This window comes from Seriola dumerili, unplaced genomic scaffold (genome assembly GCF_002260705.1).
Source record: "Seriola dumerili isolate Sdu_G_001 unplaced genomic scaffold, Sdu_1.0 BDQW01000337.1, whole genome shotgun sequence".
NCBI lineage: Eukaryota > Metazoa > Chordata > Actinopteri > Carangiformes > Carangidae > Seriola > Seriola dumerili.
In genome coordinates this window covers 1,992,875-2,011,595 of record NW_019174592.1, presented here as the reverse complement: position 1 = coordinate 2,011,595, position 18,721 = coordinate 1,992,875, and the positions used below count along the sequence as shown (strand labels likewise).

Genomic DNA, 18,721 nt, shown 5'->3' with positions numbered 1-18,721 from the left:
GGGTCCTCGGGAGACTATCTTCCTTCAGTGAAGATAATTGTATCATTTTGAGAAATACCCAGAGAGCTGCACTGTTGCCATATAGGCTCAAAGCAGACGATTTCTTATTGAGTTAGTACAATTTCCAATGGTTTCTTTTTCCGTCTGGCCAAAATGGATATCAGATAGATGTTTAAGACAAATAAACATGCTGTACATCTTTGTATAGTGTGCAAACACATCCAAAATAGCATTAATTATCACATCTCTGTCAAGTTCATTGCAATGTCACACATGACAAACATTATATCACATCACAAATAAGGATGTTACTGGGTCCTCACACCAATGCTATCTTCAGATGCGATAAAAGATGAAGCACCATCAACGTGACAGCACGTCAAAGAATTTGCCATTTCTTCTTCCTGACACACCCATAGATCTTTAATAAGACATACCAGATCTTTCCTAATGAGACGTCGAGACACTGTGCTCTGTACACGGCTAATTAGGTGGATGGCTCATTGAACAATTAGTCATATATCTGTCTGATAGTCTCTGTGGTTTTCTTGCCCTCCGTTCAGATGTTTTGTCTGACATTTGCAGATACCATTCCTCTGTTAATTGAAGCTTTCAGACAAACAGGAAATAGCTTAAGAAGTAGCTGAATATTAAACACGCTTTGAGTTGAGGAGTCAATCTAAGTCATTCAGTCTGAGTTTTTCAGCATGACCTGACTGTGAATTTGAATTACCTCTGTTGCTGATAATGAGCATGAAAGCATGCTGTAGTTCAAAATGATGCCTTGTTTATTTACCCCTTAATCAAGAGCAAGTCTCAATGAAATGTAAGTGTCAGTATGCATCAAGCGAGGTGCTTGTCGAACAGTCAAGCAGCATCTCAAACCTCCTCCCCCTTCCTTGCCTTTCCAATGCTGGATCAGATCATTTTTCACACAATTACGTTAGTGACTTTTTGTGTTTACATCCAAGTGCAACACCTTGAGTGCCTTCAAGGAGAGCCAGACAAAAAGTATGTGTTGTTATCCCAACTGGAACAATGAACTTGTCTTCCCTTCTCCCTGTGATGACAGGTTTTTCACTCACTCCATTGCCTTCATGGTCAGATGACATGTCCTATGAGCTACTTTGTTTCAAGCACACTGACACGTTTAAAGATCTATATCTGATACCAGTATGAACTGTGAAAGCAAACATTTCAGCAATATTAACACTCTTTCTTGTACCTTGTGCTTTTAGTGAATCTGAAATCTGAATAAGATTGGCCATTTGTTTCCTTTCCATAATTGTATCTCAGTGTCCTCCAGTCCAATGGCAGCCAAACCAAACTGACGCAGGTGGCAAAATAGTAGCAGAAGCCAGATTTACTCATGTGCTTGTGACAAAGCAGAATTTTTTTATGTTATTTATCACTTCAACTGCAAAAAACCCCCCAAAAAAACAGTTAAAATGAAATACCAGTTTCTATAGCACCAGAGTAGAAAACTGGGAAGAATGTCAGACAAAACATAAAAGCATGAGGACAAAAATATAAAACATGTATTACTCCAGCGTGTGAAGCTCGAGTAATACATGTTCACAGTATCATGAATGAAATGTAAAAAATGTGACTCCATGCTGATTTTTGCTGTCCAAACTATGACAAGGAAACGGTAAAGCACATAACTCACCCACCTACTGCTTGCCATTTTACACTTTGTTTCTATTAGGATTACACAAAGAAAAGTATGATAATTAGTGAGCTTTATGCATTGATAGGTGGGCATGCTAAGCAAAGCCAAAGCCAACATAGCTGTCCATATCTAATGGACAACTATGTTGAAAGAGTTGAAATATAAGATTTTATTACTCTGGAGTGGATCTCATTAATTAAACTTCTCTTCCATTTGCTTTTTTCTCTCTTTGTCTCTCCTTTTGTCTCTATCTCTGCAGCAGAGCCGTTGGATGGAGAAGAGTACCTGGACATTATAGGCATCATGCGAAACCAAGCGGGGCGTTACGAATGCAAGGCCAGCAACGATGTCGCCACGCCGGATGTCAAATACGTCAATGTGGTTGTCAACTGTAAGTAACGAGCGACCGCAGAGTGCGCTCTCTTCCAAACTGATCAATATTCTCACCACGTCTCATGTTAGACATTTCACAAGATGATGCACTCAACAGATAAAAGCACATAAAAGTCAAGACTGGAGTTAAGGGTAGAGACATGCAGAGTATAGTGTGCGATGGGAAGGGGACGGCTGTATCTTGAAAGTTTTGGAGCACCCTTCAGACTTCTCAAGATGAACCCAGGCAGAAAGAGAAAGATCTGTGACTTTGATTGCAACTGTCATTTCGATGGTAATCTTTCATACCACATCATCATTTAAGAGACACTTAGCATTTCAAAACAAGATCACCTAATTACATCTTGTCAGGGGTCCATGTTCGGATCTGATGACTGTAATACATACGTTGGCTGTTGAGGATTGATGAGCAGCTCATGAGATATCACAAACCAACTCCCTCCCCAGAGGAGTTATACACTTCTCTTTGATCTGAACAAATCATGTATGGCTGTTTGCCCAAAGTGTACTTTAGCCAAGTCTGAGAGCCAGAATTAAATGATAAACAATTCTATATTAAACCATTTCTTAGTGTTTAATCCTAAATGGAAAATGAGCATTAATCCCCATGGGACATATTTCTGGCCATTGTGACGTTTGTTGAGATCATTATGTCTATATGATAAATGTTATACTAAACTTGATGAATTTGAACTTTTAGCCCCAAATCTATCTGACATTGATTTATGGGGCTTGTGTGGCCTATAATTAAATAAGATTTTACACTGTAAAATGTAGCTCAAAGAAGAAACTCTCAATTCCTTTAGCTCATCCAAGATGTTTGTTGATTTGTTATTTCTTTGCTTTTATCAGTGGCATTCAAGAAAGACCATTTGTCATTGTATGAAAGTGCTTTTCTTCTTGCTAAGGCTTATATCAGTGATCCTATTCAGACATAGTGGACATTATAAGAGTAATTTAGTTTTTAGGAAAAAGGAAATTCTAAGAATTTCAAAGGAAACTGAAAGAAAACATAATTGCCAAATGAGAGGAGAGAGTAGCAGCATGTGCCTTGATTTGTATCGTACATGGGAGCTGGTTTGGTTATTAGTTTTATGATGTGACTCATCTCAACACTGTGTGACTCTGCAGACCCTCCGACAATAAAGAAAACCCAGAGCTCAGAGACTCAGGTGGGCCGCATGGGGACGCTGCAATGTGACGCCACCGCTGTGCCCACACCAGAGTTTGAATGGTACAGAGATGAAAAAAGGTAAAAACCTGACTCACATTTAGACATTTACACTACACCAATGTCACAAATAGACTCCTGTATAGAGCCACACACTGCATACCTGATGTTGCCTCAGAGAGATGGTCAATTATCATATATCAACCAGAAAACACACTGATTCATGATGATTTTGCAAACTCAGTCTGTGTATTTTTTAATGCTTTAGCCCAAACAAGCACTAAGAGAGTGAGCTAAAATACATGAGCTGTATACAGCCAGTAAAACAATCTGTTAGATACAGCACAAGCCATTAGCCTCCTGTATCACAAACAACCATATCAACTGTAAGACTGATCCACGATGGCTAGAATCCACTGACGCGTCTTCATTACCGTAATGCTCCCCTGTATAATGCTTCCAAGCTGGAACACCTCTCCTGTATAGGCCTATGTCGAATCACCGGAAACAACAAAGTCTTTGTGAAAAGCCTTCACAACATGTTGAAAGGCTCTACTGTCTACACATCACAACAGCAGTTTGGGAAAGTTTTTACTGTACCGTGTTTAGCACTAGAGCTTATTGTGCACTTTCCGGTGTTCCTTTCCTTTCTGTACTGAAACATAATTTGTGATGATTGATAATTAGTTACAGCTAGAAAGCACTGCTGGTGATGTGTGTGTGATGAAAGATTGCAGAAATAACTTTTACTTGACCCGACCTGACTCGCCTCGAGGCAAAGGAGCAAACGTGATTTATGTTGCTGCCACTGCAAATTAAATAATGGGGCTAAATAATGAGATTTACATTGAAGTTACTTGGGCACGAGCATGACAGCTGTGAAGAGGCTTTCCTGCTCACTGTTATGAACACAGTTAATGAATAGCATTGCTTTCTAAATTAAAAATCCTATTGAACGCTGTTCCCAATATTCACGCCTTTGGTGAATATGAGCATTAATCTCTTGAGTTGTCTCCATACTGCACTGAGGTCCTGCCTGTGGTTTTTCAGTGAGTAGCCCAGGTCAGACGCCTTCTGCATGATTTCTCCTGAGATGATTCCCCTTCATCTCCCAAATGTGGCAGCAGCTTCATCACTTTATTCTCTGCGCCAGACATGCTCTGTGTCATTTTACCAAGTGGTTATAAAGGATCTCTTTGATTCCCTTGTCAAATCTGCCCTCACTGTGGTCCCATTGTCCCAGCCCAGTGTTAATTTGATGACATCATCTGTGTAGTTTGATAAAGACTAATCACCCACTTAATCACTCACTGGGCTGTTATTCCATGGTTAATTGAACATTACTGCGTAAGACAGCAGTGCATTGTGTGATATTCATTCGAAAAGAGAAAAAGTAAAATAGATTGGACATTCTTCTGCATGCAATTTAGATACTGTAGTCACTGAAAATCTCAGTAATCCTTTTCTTATACCACAAGTAATTCCGCTGAAATGGGAATCAGGCTTCCCGCAACTGTACTGTCTCCTGTGAAATTGCAAATTGCGCGGTCAGACACAGATGTTCATTGGAAAACTATCAATTTAAGTGTCATGCATGTATCTGGAAAACACTTTAAGAAGATTGAAGTGTAATGACATCCAACAGCAATGACAACCCAGTGCCTCCATTTCAACACTTGTCATCTAATAACCAGAGAGCTTCCCTGTTCCGCAGCAAACTCACCACCTGAGTCATTCTGGGACTCAAGGGGCTTGAATGGGAAAAAAAAGCTAATGATAAGAAAATTGCACATGCACAGCAATGTGATCTGCAATTTCACTCGTGCCCAAGCTACAGCAGTAAAAGTTCACAGAAGATTGAGAGAAAAATATGGGAGGAGAGTCACAAGTGTTATCACAGATATGGTCTCTAAAGTAATAGGCCTATCACAGTGCTTGAAAAGAAAGATTTATGGTTGTTGAAATATTTTTGCATTATCTGTTGTTTCCAACCTCCATCTATCTCAGTTGTTTTGTCCCCTGGAGGATTTTGGCTATGTGCCAGTTCATGCCCCCCCAATTCCCCCACCCCTCCTCTCTCTCTGTGCCAGTGCTCTTTCTCCTTGGATGATGATGTTAATGCACCATAATAATATCATTTGTCTCTGCTTGGCCAGTTAATTTTATAGATCCCCTCCCAAAGAACCCCTAGCCCATTGTGTCTTATTTACCTGATTGTTAAGGTGGGGTCTTGCTCCTGCGCTCGTTTCCCTCTAAATAAGTTCAACCTCATCAGCACACAGATTGTCATATTATGGACACCCTGAAATCTACATTTAACTCACAATGACAACATGCTAGTTATGGCTGCATTTCGATTTCAGTTGCTTTCAAGCTTTCGATTCTTGCACAACACATACACATAGTGCCAGATTTACCACAGAAAATTCTTAGTCATTTTTGAAACCATGGGTTTTTTTATTTCAACACAGGTAGATAAAAGCTGTCTTCTCATCTTTAGATGGCAAGTATTGATTTTCCTGACATCTTTTACTGCTATTTTATCTCTTTTAACTACTTAGATAACATTAGACCATGAGTTGGTTGAACACAAAGTTTCTGACTCACTTTTTACTGTTTCTTCCGGACACGATTTAAGATAAGAACCCTGCGAAAGGGGTGTTAAATATGTGTTGATGGCTACATACAACCTCTAACTGGTGGCTGAGAGCTTTGTTGTTAGCTGTGCTTTTAACAAGCTGTTAGCTTGTTAAAAGCAAATTAAAAGACAGCTAAAGATGTGATATCTCTGTTGTAAATGATTACTTTCCTTCCTTCCTTTACTTACCTTATGTGCAGTACTATTTTTTTCCTGAACTGCACTTGGACCAGCAGCAGACTGGACATACTACTGAACTGAAGACAGAATCAGCACTGACTGTTGCAGCCACATGGATGCTGATGCATTTACTTATTGTTCTATGTACTGAAGTGCCTTTGAACAGTGTTGTGGCAGCTCAGTAGCTAAATACATAGTTTGAGTCTGTGAATGTTTGAACCAAACTGAACAATGTGATTCACATCAGCAGGGATTTATGATTTCAGCCCTCGCTGAGCATCATAAAACTGAATGAGCATGTTGAAGACATAAAAATAAATATCATCCTATCATCCTAGTATTTTAAGTAAAGATAAGGAAAATGTAGGGTGAGATTTATTACTAATATGACCATGTTTGACTGATTAACTCACTTATTATTATTGTTATATTATTATTTACTTATTTACTCATTCATTATTTTCAGTCAGTATACTGTTTCACTTTTAACGTGTACATGTGTTTGGTAGACAGTATCATTGCTGGAGTGTAAACTTCCCCAAAGCCAATTAGGAGCAGGACAGACACCCGAGTGTCAGCCTCCACACTGTGGGGTAATAGGCTACTACACACTGGATGTGCAACTGCAGCTGTGAAGGTTTTTTTTTTCTAACATAACCTGTAACCCCACAAATCGATGTAGTCATGTTATGATGCACTCTGCGGCCTTGGAAGTGATGCTTGGTAACTACTGTATGTACGAAGCTAGTTAGCCAAACATGCTAACAATTGCAATTGACCTGTTATTTAGCCCTATCTATTCCTTAAACTTGTGCTTATGTGTTTTTGGTTTTGGAAAGAAAAAAAATACCCTCCAAACTTTCTTATGAGAGAACAATGCACAGCGCCTGCACATGTGGACAAATACAAAGCTTGACAGACAGTGTTTAGTGGGTTTAGTTCAGTTGTACTCTGTAGTCAACTGGACCTCTGGCACATTTTGATTTGCCAGAACTTTTCTCAATTTTCATCCTCATTAGCTGTGACATCACAACTGAATCAAACCTGAACTCAGCTCATGTTTTTTTAAGAGAACAAGCCATTCTCCCCAGGTTATCATTTTTACAGTAAATTAGTCGAAGCGATTTCCTTTGCTTCCTTTCCTTATTACACAAAAACAGAAACTAACCAAAAGTGTGACTGCACCCTTACAGCTTATACCTGCACCAATAACTGAAAAATTTTAAATTTCCACACGAGTAAAAACACATGAAAAGTGAGGAGACAGGGGACTGATGATGGATGGATTTGGATCGTCACCTCTCATTATTTCAATCTTAAACATACTTTAATGATTTCTGCATTCTTAGAAGTCCAGTTAAGTTTTCTGATCAGCTTTGCTCCCTCGTTGTATTAAACCTTCTTTAATCCCTAAACTGTATTTGAAAAACAAATATTTTAATTACTGATACCCTTCAGATGCAGGATTATTTTAGTAAAATAATAGTCTCACTGTATTTGACATTGGTTCATTGTTTTTTCTTAATCTCTTTTAATACTTTTAATATCTTTTGTTTCAGATTTGTTGAAAACAATTGCTGTAGCTTAAACACAGTATGTTACATTTTATTAATAGTGTGACAAGAATACAATTTCAAAATGAATCTTGGCTCTCAGTCCAAACCCACTCATTATGTTACCCCAACCAAACTACACTGTAGCTCTCTTGGAAGAGGACAGAGACACACATTTTTGTATGGGATCAAATTAGCGTCAAAAAGATTTTAAGCTTGTAAATTGATGTTCACAAATAATTCCAAAGTTCACATAGCTAACCTTTAAAAACCTGTCAAATAAATTTTTATGAATTTCAAATTTGTATCATGTGTAGAGAAAAAGTTTGTATTCATACAAAAAGAGAGAGACTGTGAATTAAAACTTTAATTACATTAATTAAAACTGTGAACAAATGATGTCAGTGGTGAAGTCACACAGAGACACTGTGAAAAAAGGAAGTGCTTCTGGGAGCATCTGTGTGCAGATACAAAGCAGCAAACATAGACTGTGAAAAAGTCAGCACACTGTGTGTGATGCAGAAGTTACAAGTATTTTGACCCTGTTTTTACACCTGAATCTGATTGCATAATAACAGTTCAGTCACAAAGCATCCAAAGAGTCCAGTCAGAGGGCAGGTGACTCTGTTGCCTTCATCTCTGCTAGAGATCCAAAAGGTAGAGTAGATTTGCAAGATGGATGACGGCGTGGGCTCTTCAAATCAGATCGTTATTGTCCAGTCAGATTCAAGAGTAAAAACAGGGTCAGAATTCATACTTGTAACTTGAGTGTCACATACAATGTGTGATGTGAGTGCTGAGCTTTACAGGAGGTTTTTCTGCTTTGATCTACACAGAGAACTCCACAAAACCACTTCTTCTTTCACAATGTCTTTGTGTAACCTCACGACCGACTGATATTGTTTGTTCATAGTTTTTATTCACATTCTTCTTTTTCAAATACAAATCTTTTCTACACATGTACAAAGCAGAATATCTCCTGCAGATTTATTTTACAGGTTTTCAAAGGTTGATTTACAACTACAGACTTTTGGATTTATTATTTGTGAACATAACTTTACAAGTTAAAAATCATTTTGACCCTCATTTGAGCCCATATTTTTGGGCCAGTTATCTAATGCCAAGTTTAAAAAGCGTTGCTCTCACCTGCCCAAATAAACCAAACTGAAGGAGTAAACACTCCATACTTCAAACAAACCGCATGGCACAAGCTGGTGAACACAAACTTGGCTACAGAGCTCGCTTTTCTCTCCACTCCTGTGAGTAGAGACGCCTCACCTAACCTTATTCACATCCATCCTCTGTCGGTCTTAATATCCTTAATATCCACATGAAAACATGCACCTCCTCAGGTGATCAAATGCACCTCTGATGCTCTGAAACTTAACTTCACAGCATCTCTGACTCCACAAGGATCTGAGAGACTCTGCAGCACTTAGAGACCTAATTACCCTCAGTAGACTGATCCATCATGATCTTAAAGCAGCTGGCCAATAGTTCATAACAGATCACTGTAACTGCCTGGCTGTCAGGACCCTCCCTGCTCTTTTTGTCTCTTCTAACTGGCTGTGTAGGGAGGAAATTGGATCAAACTGTAAATCAAACGATTCTATAATGTTAACCCTGACATCTGACTGTAGAATCAACTACTGCAGTCTATCTGCAAACGCATCTTTGAAAGCAGAGTGTCTCTGCTGCTCCTTGTGCAGTAAATCACTCCATCCATGTTTATAACATGAGAAAATCCAAAATGAGCCGTCAGCCAACGTAACAGACAGATATGTTTGTTGTTTTGTCAGCTGATACATAGCTGTCACAGCTACTGGACCGTTTTCAATCATCTCTGGGTTACAAGTCTCAGCAGGACTCTCCACTTGATTTCATTTATCATCCGTCTTGAATCATAACAGGCCTGTCACTTTCTCTGGCAGTGATAACCTACTTTAGATGCTCCCACACGCTACAGAATCAAATCTGTCCATCTGATGATTTGCTCTGGTCTTTCATCTCTGCCGGCCTGCCACCGCAGACCTGCGCACACACTGCATGCCCTCTGCCAAATAGAGGGGTCAAATCATTTCAATCCAGGGTTTAATGTGGCAGAGTGGCTTTGTGCATCGAGAAATGATCACCGGAGTTAGCCAGTAGTGCACTGCTGCCCTCTGTCTGCGGGGGATGGATGTCAAGTATGTTACACTCTGCTCCAAAAAAAGGTAGAAATGCACATTTCTGCCAACTTTTCCGATAATGTATTCCAGTCTATTATGCCAGATGAAGAAGCTGGCACAGACACAGGCATATTTGACGATGAACTTGAAATCAAAAGTGAGGGAAGTTGCAAGCTGCCGATCTGCGTGTGCCAACATATTAAAAGTTAAAATGGGCAGCAGAAATGTTGAGCTCAATAAATGCTAATATAAAAAGGATACACACTTTGGGGGCTAAAGATCCAGTTTCCTGCTCTTTACTTTCCAGTTTTTCTGCTGCTGGGCATCCAAACTCACGGCCTGTGTGCAAATAAAGCCAACCACAAACCTTCACTGTGAAAACAAAAGATAGTTTTGTCTGCTTTGACCTTTTTTAGGCCAGTTTTTTTCCCCCCTGCTGCTGCATTACAATCATGCACTATAATCTATAGTAAAACTAGCTGTTTGCTTTCAGCTCCCTGTAGTGCTTGTGTATTATCGGGGTCTCTCAGCATGCTCTGTGGGCAGGCAGTCCTTTTTAATAGTGCAGTCACTTCTCATGAAGACACATTGGAGAATATATCTGCTGCTGGCCTTATCGTTGTAGGGTGGGGGTTTGCTTTTAGATGGAGTGGGGACACTGCTGTAGCACACACATACACAAACACACACACACACACACACAAACACACACACACACACACACACATACACACAAAAACACACATACACATTGCCACTGTTCCCAAGGTGTCCCTATGGGAAGGACCTCAGCACTTTATCAACTTCCCCACTCCCCACTGAGCCAAATTATGCTGTGCCATGATGTGCATTTTCCTTTTTATGTTAATACTTTCTATCAGCTAAGTATGTGTCAGCATAAACTTCTCGCTCCCCTGCTCAAATTCCGATTACCACATTACCCAGACTTAAGCAGGATTAAGTTGAGGCGCCTTAAATGAACTTCACCTCATTCATGATACGAAAGGGCTCAATCAGCCCAGAACAAACAGAATCCAGTATGTGCACTGTGTTATTAAAAGAGTTTTATTTGGTTGCGATGATGTAAGGAGCACTTCATCAGCGAGGTATACAGTCTGAGTCAGCAAACTGTATTGATTAATTTGCTGTGAAAGAGGTTCAAGGTTGACATAATTGATTGTCAGAAGTTTGGTGGTCATTAAGGCACCCAGAAGTGCAGAATTGGACTTTAGCAGCATACTAATCTTTTATCCCAAGACAGGATGACAATGATCCTGTTTGTCTGATGGAAACAAAAGACGACAAAGTAATTTGTTGAAACAAAATAGAACAATGACATTTTGAATTGTTGAACCAGAGCAAGAACTTACAGTAAATATCCACACAGAAATATTTCCTGAGGAATGTTTGTGTCTTGTTTTGACATGTTTATAAGTTGTTACGTTTCTGCAAACCCTAAAGGAAAGTCTAAATGTCATCTCGTTTTTCTTTTCTGGCCACATAATTGGATGGCTCTGTGGTAAATGCAGCATTGTGTTGTAATGAAAAAAAAAAAAGGTTTGGTTCAAAATGAGAAGGGCTCATCTCCCCTCTTTAACAATCACAACAGCTACTCTCATAAAGTTCACTGAAATGACACTGACCCCTGCTATTGCAAAGTGATTGCCAGCACAAAAGCAACAACTCCTTATGGGATATGATTAATGTTATTATTTATCTGAATACCTGAGCCCACACACAGTAAATACTGGCATTTCTGTTAAAATTGTTGTGAGGTTTTTATTCATCTTTGGGGCTGTGTTATTAAGGTCTGTTATTGATTTCTTAGTATATGGATCTGGCCGTCTCCAAAGTTCCACTACATGGCCTTCAGCGTGTAGTAGTAAGTGTGCAGAAAGAGTCACATTAAGACTAAATTGAATAAAATATAATTTATTCATGAACAAATTTAACAGAAATGTGCTGTACTGACAAAATCATTTTGTGAGGGGATTCACAGAGATCACTTTATGAAGCAGCACATTGTGCCTCTAGAACATAACACCACATTCAGAAAATAGCTGAATCCTGACAACCACATGCCACACAAGTGCCATGTTGCTGTAAAGCTGATTATCAAGTCTATTTTTAAACCACAAGTAGGTTATGAGTAATTTTTCAAAAACACTCAAAGTGTGTATTTTCTTTCGGTAAAAATTTTGTTAGCTAATTCAACTTTAGTGAACTTTTCCTTATATTGTATTGTATGTATTATGTTTACTGAAATGTCACTAACTTCCCTCTAGCTTCAAGTCCTCTAAGTGTCATTACTTTACATTTCACTTAAAATGGCCTCACCTCTGTGTGTCTCTCCTCTCCAGGCTGTCCAATACCCAGGGCATCAATATCCAAATTCTTGGCACTACCACTATTCTCATGATTGCCAATGTCACCGAAGAGGATTATGGGAACTATACCTGTGTGGCCTCGAACCGACTGGGCGTCCAGAATGCCAGCCTTTTCCTCTATAGTGAGTATGGCCACTACAGCCAATTGCTTTACAGTTTGAATTAGTTATTTTATTAAAAAATATACAGCTATGAACAGCTATTACTATGACACCTCTGAATGTTTTATTCTTAACAAAACAACTCTGTGTTTCCACAAACACAGAGCTAGTTTGAGCCAGTGGTTTCCACTCCATCTCTATTTGGCACACAAACAGCAGCATCATACACAATAAAGACCAGTGATCATATATCTCACATGGCTTGTTGTGGCTGAATTCAGAGAGGAAAGGTGTCATTATGTTTCTGCCATAACTTAAAATGTCCAATATCGGCCACTTTAAAGTTCACCAAAACATCTCCAGCACCTGCTGCTGTTTCATTATCAGCTCATACAGATTCAACATCATATCTACCACACACACACCCACACACACACACACACACACACACACACACGCACACACACACATACACACACACACACACAGAGACCAAATGAAGCGTTGTCTCCAAGACAAAACATTGCTGGTTGGGGTTTGACCAGAACTGCAACCACAGTTCTCTCTCCACTGACTTAATGTTCATTTTGACTTTTTTATTTCTACAGTGGCATGGATTACACATGAGCTGCAATCACAGAAACAGAGTCAGCAGTACAGCATGGCCACCAGATGGCACTAAACAAGCCTGTAGTCACTTACAAACTCGGACAGGCTACAGCTCATTTAAACACATCATATTTTATGTTTTTACCAACTGAAATGCAAATATGTATAAAATTTATAGCACCGGAAGAATTCATTTGTTAGTGGTATCACTGTCAATTTTCGAGCTTTGTCAACCAAGAACATTTTTTGGTGCCATTCTCTCTTAAACTACCTTTAAAAACATTAAAATTACCTTCGTGAATGAAAACCAAAATGGTGGATATTGATATATTTGTCATCTTTTTTCCTTGTTTAAATCAATATAGTGGCAATAGTTAGCAGCTCTGCCAGCCTGAGTGAGCTCTTTGGTAGTCACTCTGTCTCCTACATTAACACCCCTCTCTCTCTCTCTCTCTCTCTCTCTCTCTCTTCTCTCGTCTGCTCTCTCTCTCTCTCTCTCTCTGTGTAGGACCCGGGACAGGCCGTGATATCAACGGCGCTGCCTGTGTATCTCAATCACTGTGGCTCCTGCTGGCCTCCTTCGCCTGCCTTTTCTTCAAGTGTTAATACCGCTGTCTCCCTCCTCCTCCTCCTCCTCCCTCTCCCCTTCTGGCCTTTCTTCCTCCTCCTCCTCCTCCTCCTTGTCTCCGACTCACCGACATCCTTATTGCTACCTTATTACCTACTTTACCACCCTTCCAGACTGTTTGCATCATGATACGAAAACCTTACGTGCTCACGAGCACTGCTTACAGATATAACGAAAAGCGATGGGTTATGAGTAAAAATGTAAGACGAACAACAACAAAATAAAAAAAACAGTGAAATGAAGGACAGAACAAGCAAACAGTTCTCTTTTAAAGAAATGCATTGCTCTTTTTAATTCATATGCACTTCTTTGTTTCTGCTATATCTTGTCTTTTGGGGGTGTGGATCGGGTTCAGGATTCATCATATTTTTGTCTTCACGGGAATGAAAGCAGAGGCACCCTGCTCACAGGGATGCCAACAATCATTTGTCTCTAGAAGTACTAAAGACATGAGATATGTTTCTTCTTACTCCCATTATGTTAACTTAAATTGTAGATCTAACCGAGTGTTTAACCAGTGCATTAATGAGCAACATGCAAAGTATCTGCCAAATATACATACAATATACTGTAGATTTGAAACTAACACATACAGAAATCAAAGGGAGAACACAGCAGCTGATTGTGTAATGAGATTAAAGCTTGATATTAAAAGTCTGTACGACCATAATCTAATGCTATTAGACTGAAACTCATATATATAAAGCATTAGCAGGGTATCTCTCCAATCAGTGGCATTGTTTCTAGATGCAGCAGTCACTTGGGTTGTTGCCGTCCAGCCCAGAAACCGAGGATGCAGTGAATAGAATTGACTTGATCCTAACTGAGCTAAACCAATGCAGAGTGCACACCTGAGGAAATTAGTTAATCTGGTGATGGATGTCTACATCCATCTTCAGTGGCTTTACAACCACTCGCCTTTATTCCAAAAGAATCCCTCTTTTCTTTTTGCAGCAGGACTCTCTCTCTTAAAATAGAAACACAGTAGGTTATAACGACGCGTACTGTAAATAGTAAAAATTTTGTATTTCTCTATGATAAGACAAACGTGTTCTGCCGCTGTAACAACTGGAAACAGAGAAGATTGTTGCGGTGTATGTTGCTCGTCTGATGACCAACCAACCGTACTGTGCAGTGTGTCTCTGCTCCACAGGCAGGCTGCACCGTGTTTGGCTACATATACTGTACTACAAAACAGTGTTTGCTTTTAGTTTATAAGTTTTAGGATCATTCTTCTATACTGCTGGAATTTGGATAAAAAAAGTATGACACCAATGAATGACTCACTTTTTAGTTTTTCTCTTTCAAAGAAGTATGTGTGTTTTAATATGAAATGATACAGAAAAATTCATAATATATTGATATTGAGGTTATTTTTTCTGTCTTTACCTCATTCATTTTAGTTGTGTGTGTATATATACTTGAATCCAATGTCCTTAGACTATATGAAAAGGCAAATTTTATGTCTCCATGTTTCTGAATAGGATATAATTTTGTTGAGGATGGATAACTTGCAGATCTCTTGAACTGGCAACCCCGTTCTATCATGTGAACTGAAGCCCATTACACAATGATGTTAAAAAAAAAAAAGAAAAAAAGGTCTAGCATAAGTTTTGTGCAGTTCTTATTGTACCTATCCTTGAGATGATACAAGTACTGGCTTACATGATGTAATAGAGAATGGAATATTATGTTTAGCTTACAATGCTTGTCCATGTACCAGGTAATTAATATGAGAGCAGCCAAGAAAGCAAACATTGCTTGTTCCCCTCAATGGCCTTCAAGGCCACTGTACTGATGCCTCCTTAACAAAATAATACCATTACATTACAGGTCCTACAGCTAATTTTCTCTTCACACCATAGAGTTAATATTTTGTAAAACTCACAAGAAGAAGACCTTTCAAACAGTGCAATTCTTTCAGGAAACAGCTGAAAGGTCATTGCTGTTGTGATGAGAATTGCAGAAACTGTGCACTATTAGCTGCCTTTTTTGCCATTTATTTTGACCTACTGTAAGGTGACTAATAGCATATGGACACCGGCGCCCAGCTCAGCTCCACGACTGGATGTGTGTTCACATCTCCGCTCTTCTAACAGCCGAGATAGCTCTAGTACTGTAAAACACACGTGTAATTACTGTCATCCTTGTCATCGCACATTAAAAGACTTGTTCCTGGTGTTTTCATTGTAAATGCTTCTGAGGCCATGGCGGTGTGACATTGTAGTGTTGGTAATGCCATCTGATCCGGTCTAATTTTCATGTAGGTGAAACTATAGATACAGAGCTGTACAGAGACTGAAACAGGCCACAATTTTAACCAAAACTGAAGCATTTAAACAGTTGAAACAACATTTCTATCGTCTCTATCAGTAAATCAGTCAAGGAAGTGAAAGAAAGCTGCTTGTTTTTATGCTTTCATCATCTTACGCACGTGTTTTTGTTTATTTTTTTACAACTGAACAAGTAACTCTGGTGTAGCCACTTTAATGTGGATTAACTTGACTCCTAATGTTTTTCTACTACACTGGTATTTCCGCAGGCTCTCCTAATTGCTTTTTAGCCACTGACTAACCCATACTTGAGGATGCTAGTTTATCAGCAGCAGCCATTTTACTGTAGTAAGAAGTGAATGACGTGGAAGCTGTGGCAAAATTCTTCATGATCAGTTTGCATGAGAGCAGTCTGTGCTACATGTCTATTCCAGTAAGTCTGTCTGTCTCACTGTGTGTCGCATTAAATAAAAAAATTAAAAAAACAAAAAACAAAAAAAAATCTCAGGGCAGAGCAAGGCTGGCCTTGGGCGGACACTCAGACAAACTCAAATGTGCTTTTTTGCCAGAGGAATCAACAGACGACCAGAGCAGGCTCAAATATCTTCAAATTGTGCTCAGCATTTATTTTAACCTGCTTGGGATGAATGATAGGTAGAAATCAGTGCATCAAGAGACTTTAAAGGACAGTATATTGACTGTCATTCATTGTTTAAACCTTCATACCATCCAGGTGATTTGCATAGGAGGCAAACCTCACCAATTTGGGTGACCAAGTTTTCCATGCAGGTTAAAATCAGCCAACAAGCACTGACTAATGAACAAAGACCACTTAAACAAAAGCCATGGAGCTCTGTCTTATCCATAAAGCAGAAAATGAATATGAAATAGTGTATTTCCATTGCTGATAAAGACCAACAGCCAGCCTATGGACACAGCACCAACCCCCTGTAGACAGACCTGGATATCTACTGAAGACTGTAGATACAGCTTTAGGTTTGCTATTGACCATTGCCTCAAAACATCATCATCGCTTCACTGTACAAAACTGGCTTATGTATGTGCGCGTGTGTGCTCATAAGATTCTGTTCATTCTTATTAACCTACCTGAGGAGTTACATACATACATGAGGCATGAGATACATGATGAGTTGGCCGAACAGCTAGCTTTCAACTTTCCACCGAGCTATATGGTTACAGTGGTAACCCTCAATTTTAAGTTTAGATTCTTTTTTTTTCTTTTCCTCCTTTGTGTGTATATACAGTATGATGTTTCTACAGTAGAATGTTGTAAAGTCAGCAGATCCATAAGATCATGTTTATACAACTCAACATTTAAAAATTTAAACAGCAAATGTAACTATCATGTTTGTACTTCCCTTCCCTTTGTCATGGGAAATTAAGATTCAATCATGGATTATGACACAGCAATGTCCTGGTCTCTTTTTTTCTGTTTTATTTTATTTTATTACGGCATAAGGTAATTGCAATCAGTTTCTAAAAAATGACATGTAATAAAAGGTATATGAGAAAATGTTAATTACGCAAAATAAAGTTGTTTGAATTCAGTGTTCTGTATTTGAATGTGACTTGAGATGTTGGGGCAAGTAAGCTGTTTTTTTTTCTTTCTTTCTTTTTGGAGATAGCTTGGAACACACAGAAACTCAATGGCACTGTTGTGTTTATCACCATGTAACATGCAAATAAAATATGTATTGTTATAAATGTCCCTGGAAGAATTTTTTTGTTCTCAGAAAGTGTAACATTCAACTCATCACCAAGGAAACGCTCCAGTTTCACTCTTTTGTGCCAAAGATGAAAGGTAAGACGGGTGTTGCCAGCACCGCCATTAACGACAATATGGCACAGGCTCATTATTCCACTGTCATGGGAACAGCTGCAGTAAAAGGTTTGTCCACCAGATGTCATAACACACCAAGTTATACCCTTGCTGTGTTGTGGCATTTGGAAAAATGAGGACACAAACACATTATTCTGCATCACTGTTGGCTTCTGACTCTGAATATGAACAGGGGATTGTAGCAGTGTTAGAGGTTAGAAAATCAAGCCTGTTGCTGCACAGTTTCTGGCTCAAACCACAGTGCCAGCTGGGAAAATGTGGGCCAGGAAAGCAAATGAGGAACCCTCACAATGTCCTGGAACAGCTTTTAAGAACTCCCTGAGTAAAATATCTAATCTGGAACTGTTGGGGCTGTTCAGTGGCTGAAAGTAGGTTTTATCTTATGTATTACATATATCGACTATAGTGAATGTTATTATTCAGAGAGATGAGGTAAAAACCAGCGTTATTTTTTTACTTTTGTTGCACAAAAAGGTGAAAGAAAGTCCTTGAAATGGAGGGATTTGAAAAAGAAAATTTGAAACTAGAGGGTAAAAACTTGATAAAACTAGATAAGAGTAAGACAGGACAGGAAGGCACAGGAGAGTGTCTGACTCAGCGGGAAGAGGGCGATAAAACAAACTTTTCAGAAACCTAATCCTCATTCCAGGACTTGCATGTTCAGCAAACTAGCTTCATTAGCATAAAGGTCATACAAATTTTTCGAGACTGAAGTTGGTATTTATGTTAATGTTACCTTGGGGTTATTATTATTTATTACATTTTCACTGAACCATGCTACTTCCAATATTTGGAACTGATATTCCAACACAAAACTACTGCTACATAAGGACTCTCACTGTGGTGTCCAGGTGTTTCTATTATTTTGTCCATCCCATTTATATAATTGAAGGTAAGGTAAATAACAGAAACACCTCTCTGTATAATGTAATACAGCTTCAAACACTACATCCTCCAAAATGATCAGTTGAATCAACAAGCGTCTAAAACTATTTTAATAAAAACTGATTATAACTTTACATGCAGGAGGTTTTACAACAGGACTGTTGTATTAGACTACATCAGTTTTAGCTACATGTTCCTAATA

General features: G+C 39.0%; 1 protein-coding gene across 1 annotated transcript; it reads left to right on the top strand.

Annotated features, from left to right (window-relative positions):
* Window positions 1–1,931: 1,931 nt before the first annotated feature.
* On the top strand, window positions 1,932–17,470 carry LOC111232808 (limbic system-associated membrane protein-like; the record flags this gene model as incomplete). Its single annotated transcript, XM_022760460.1, has 4 exons — window positions 1,932–2,063; window positions 3,197–3,317; window positions 12,136–12,284; window positions 13,381–17,470. Coding segments are annotated over 4 exons (500 nt in total), but the record flags the coding sequence as incomplete, so codon positions are not given.
* Window positions 17,471–18,721: the final 1,251 nt, after the last annotated feature.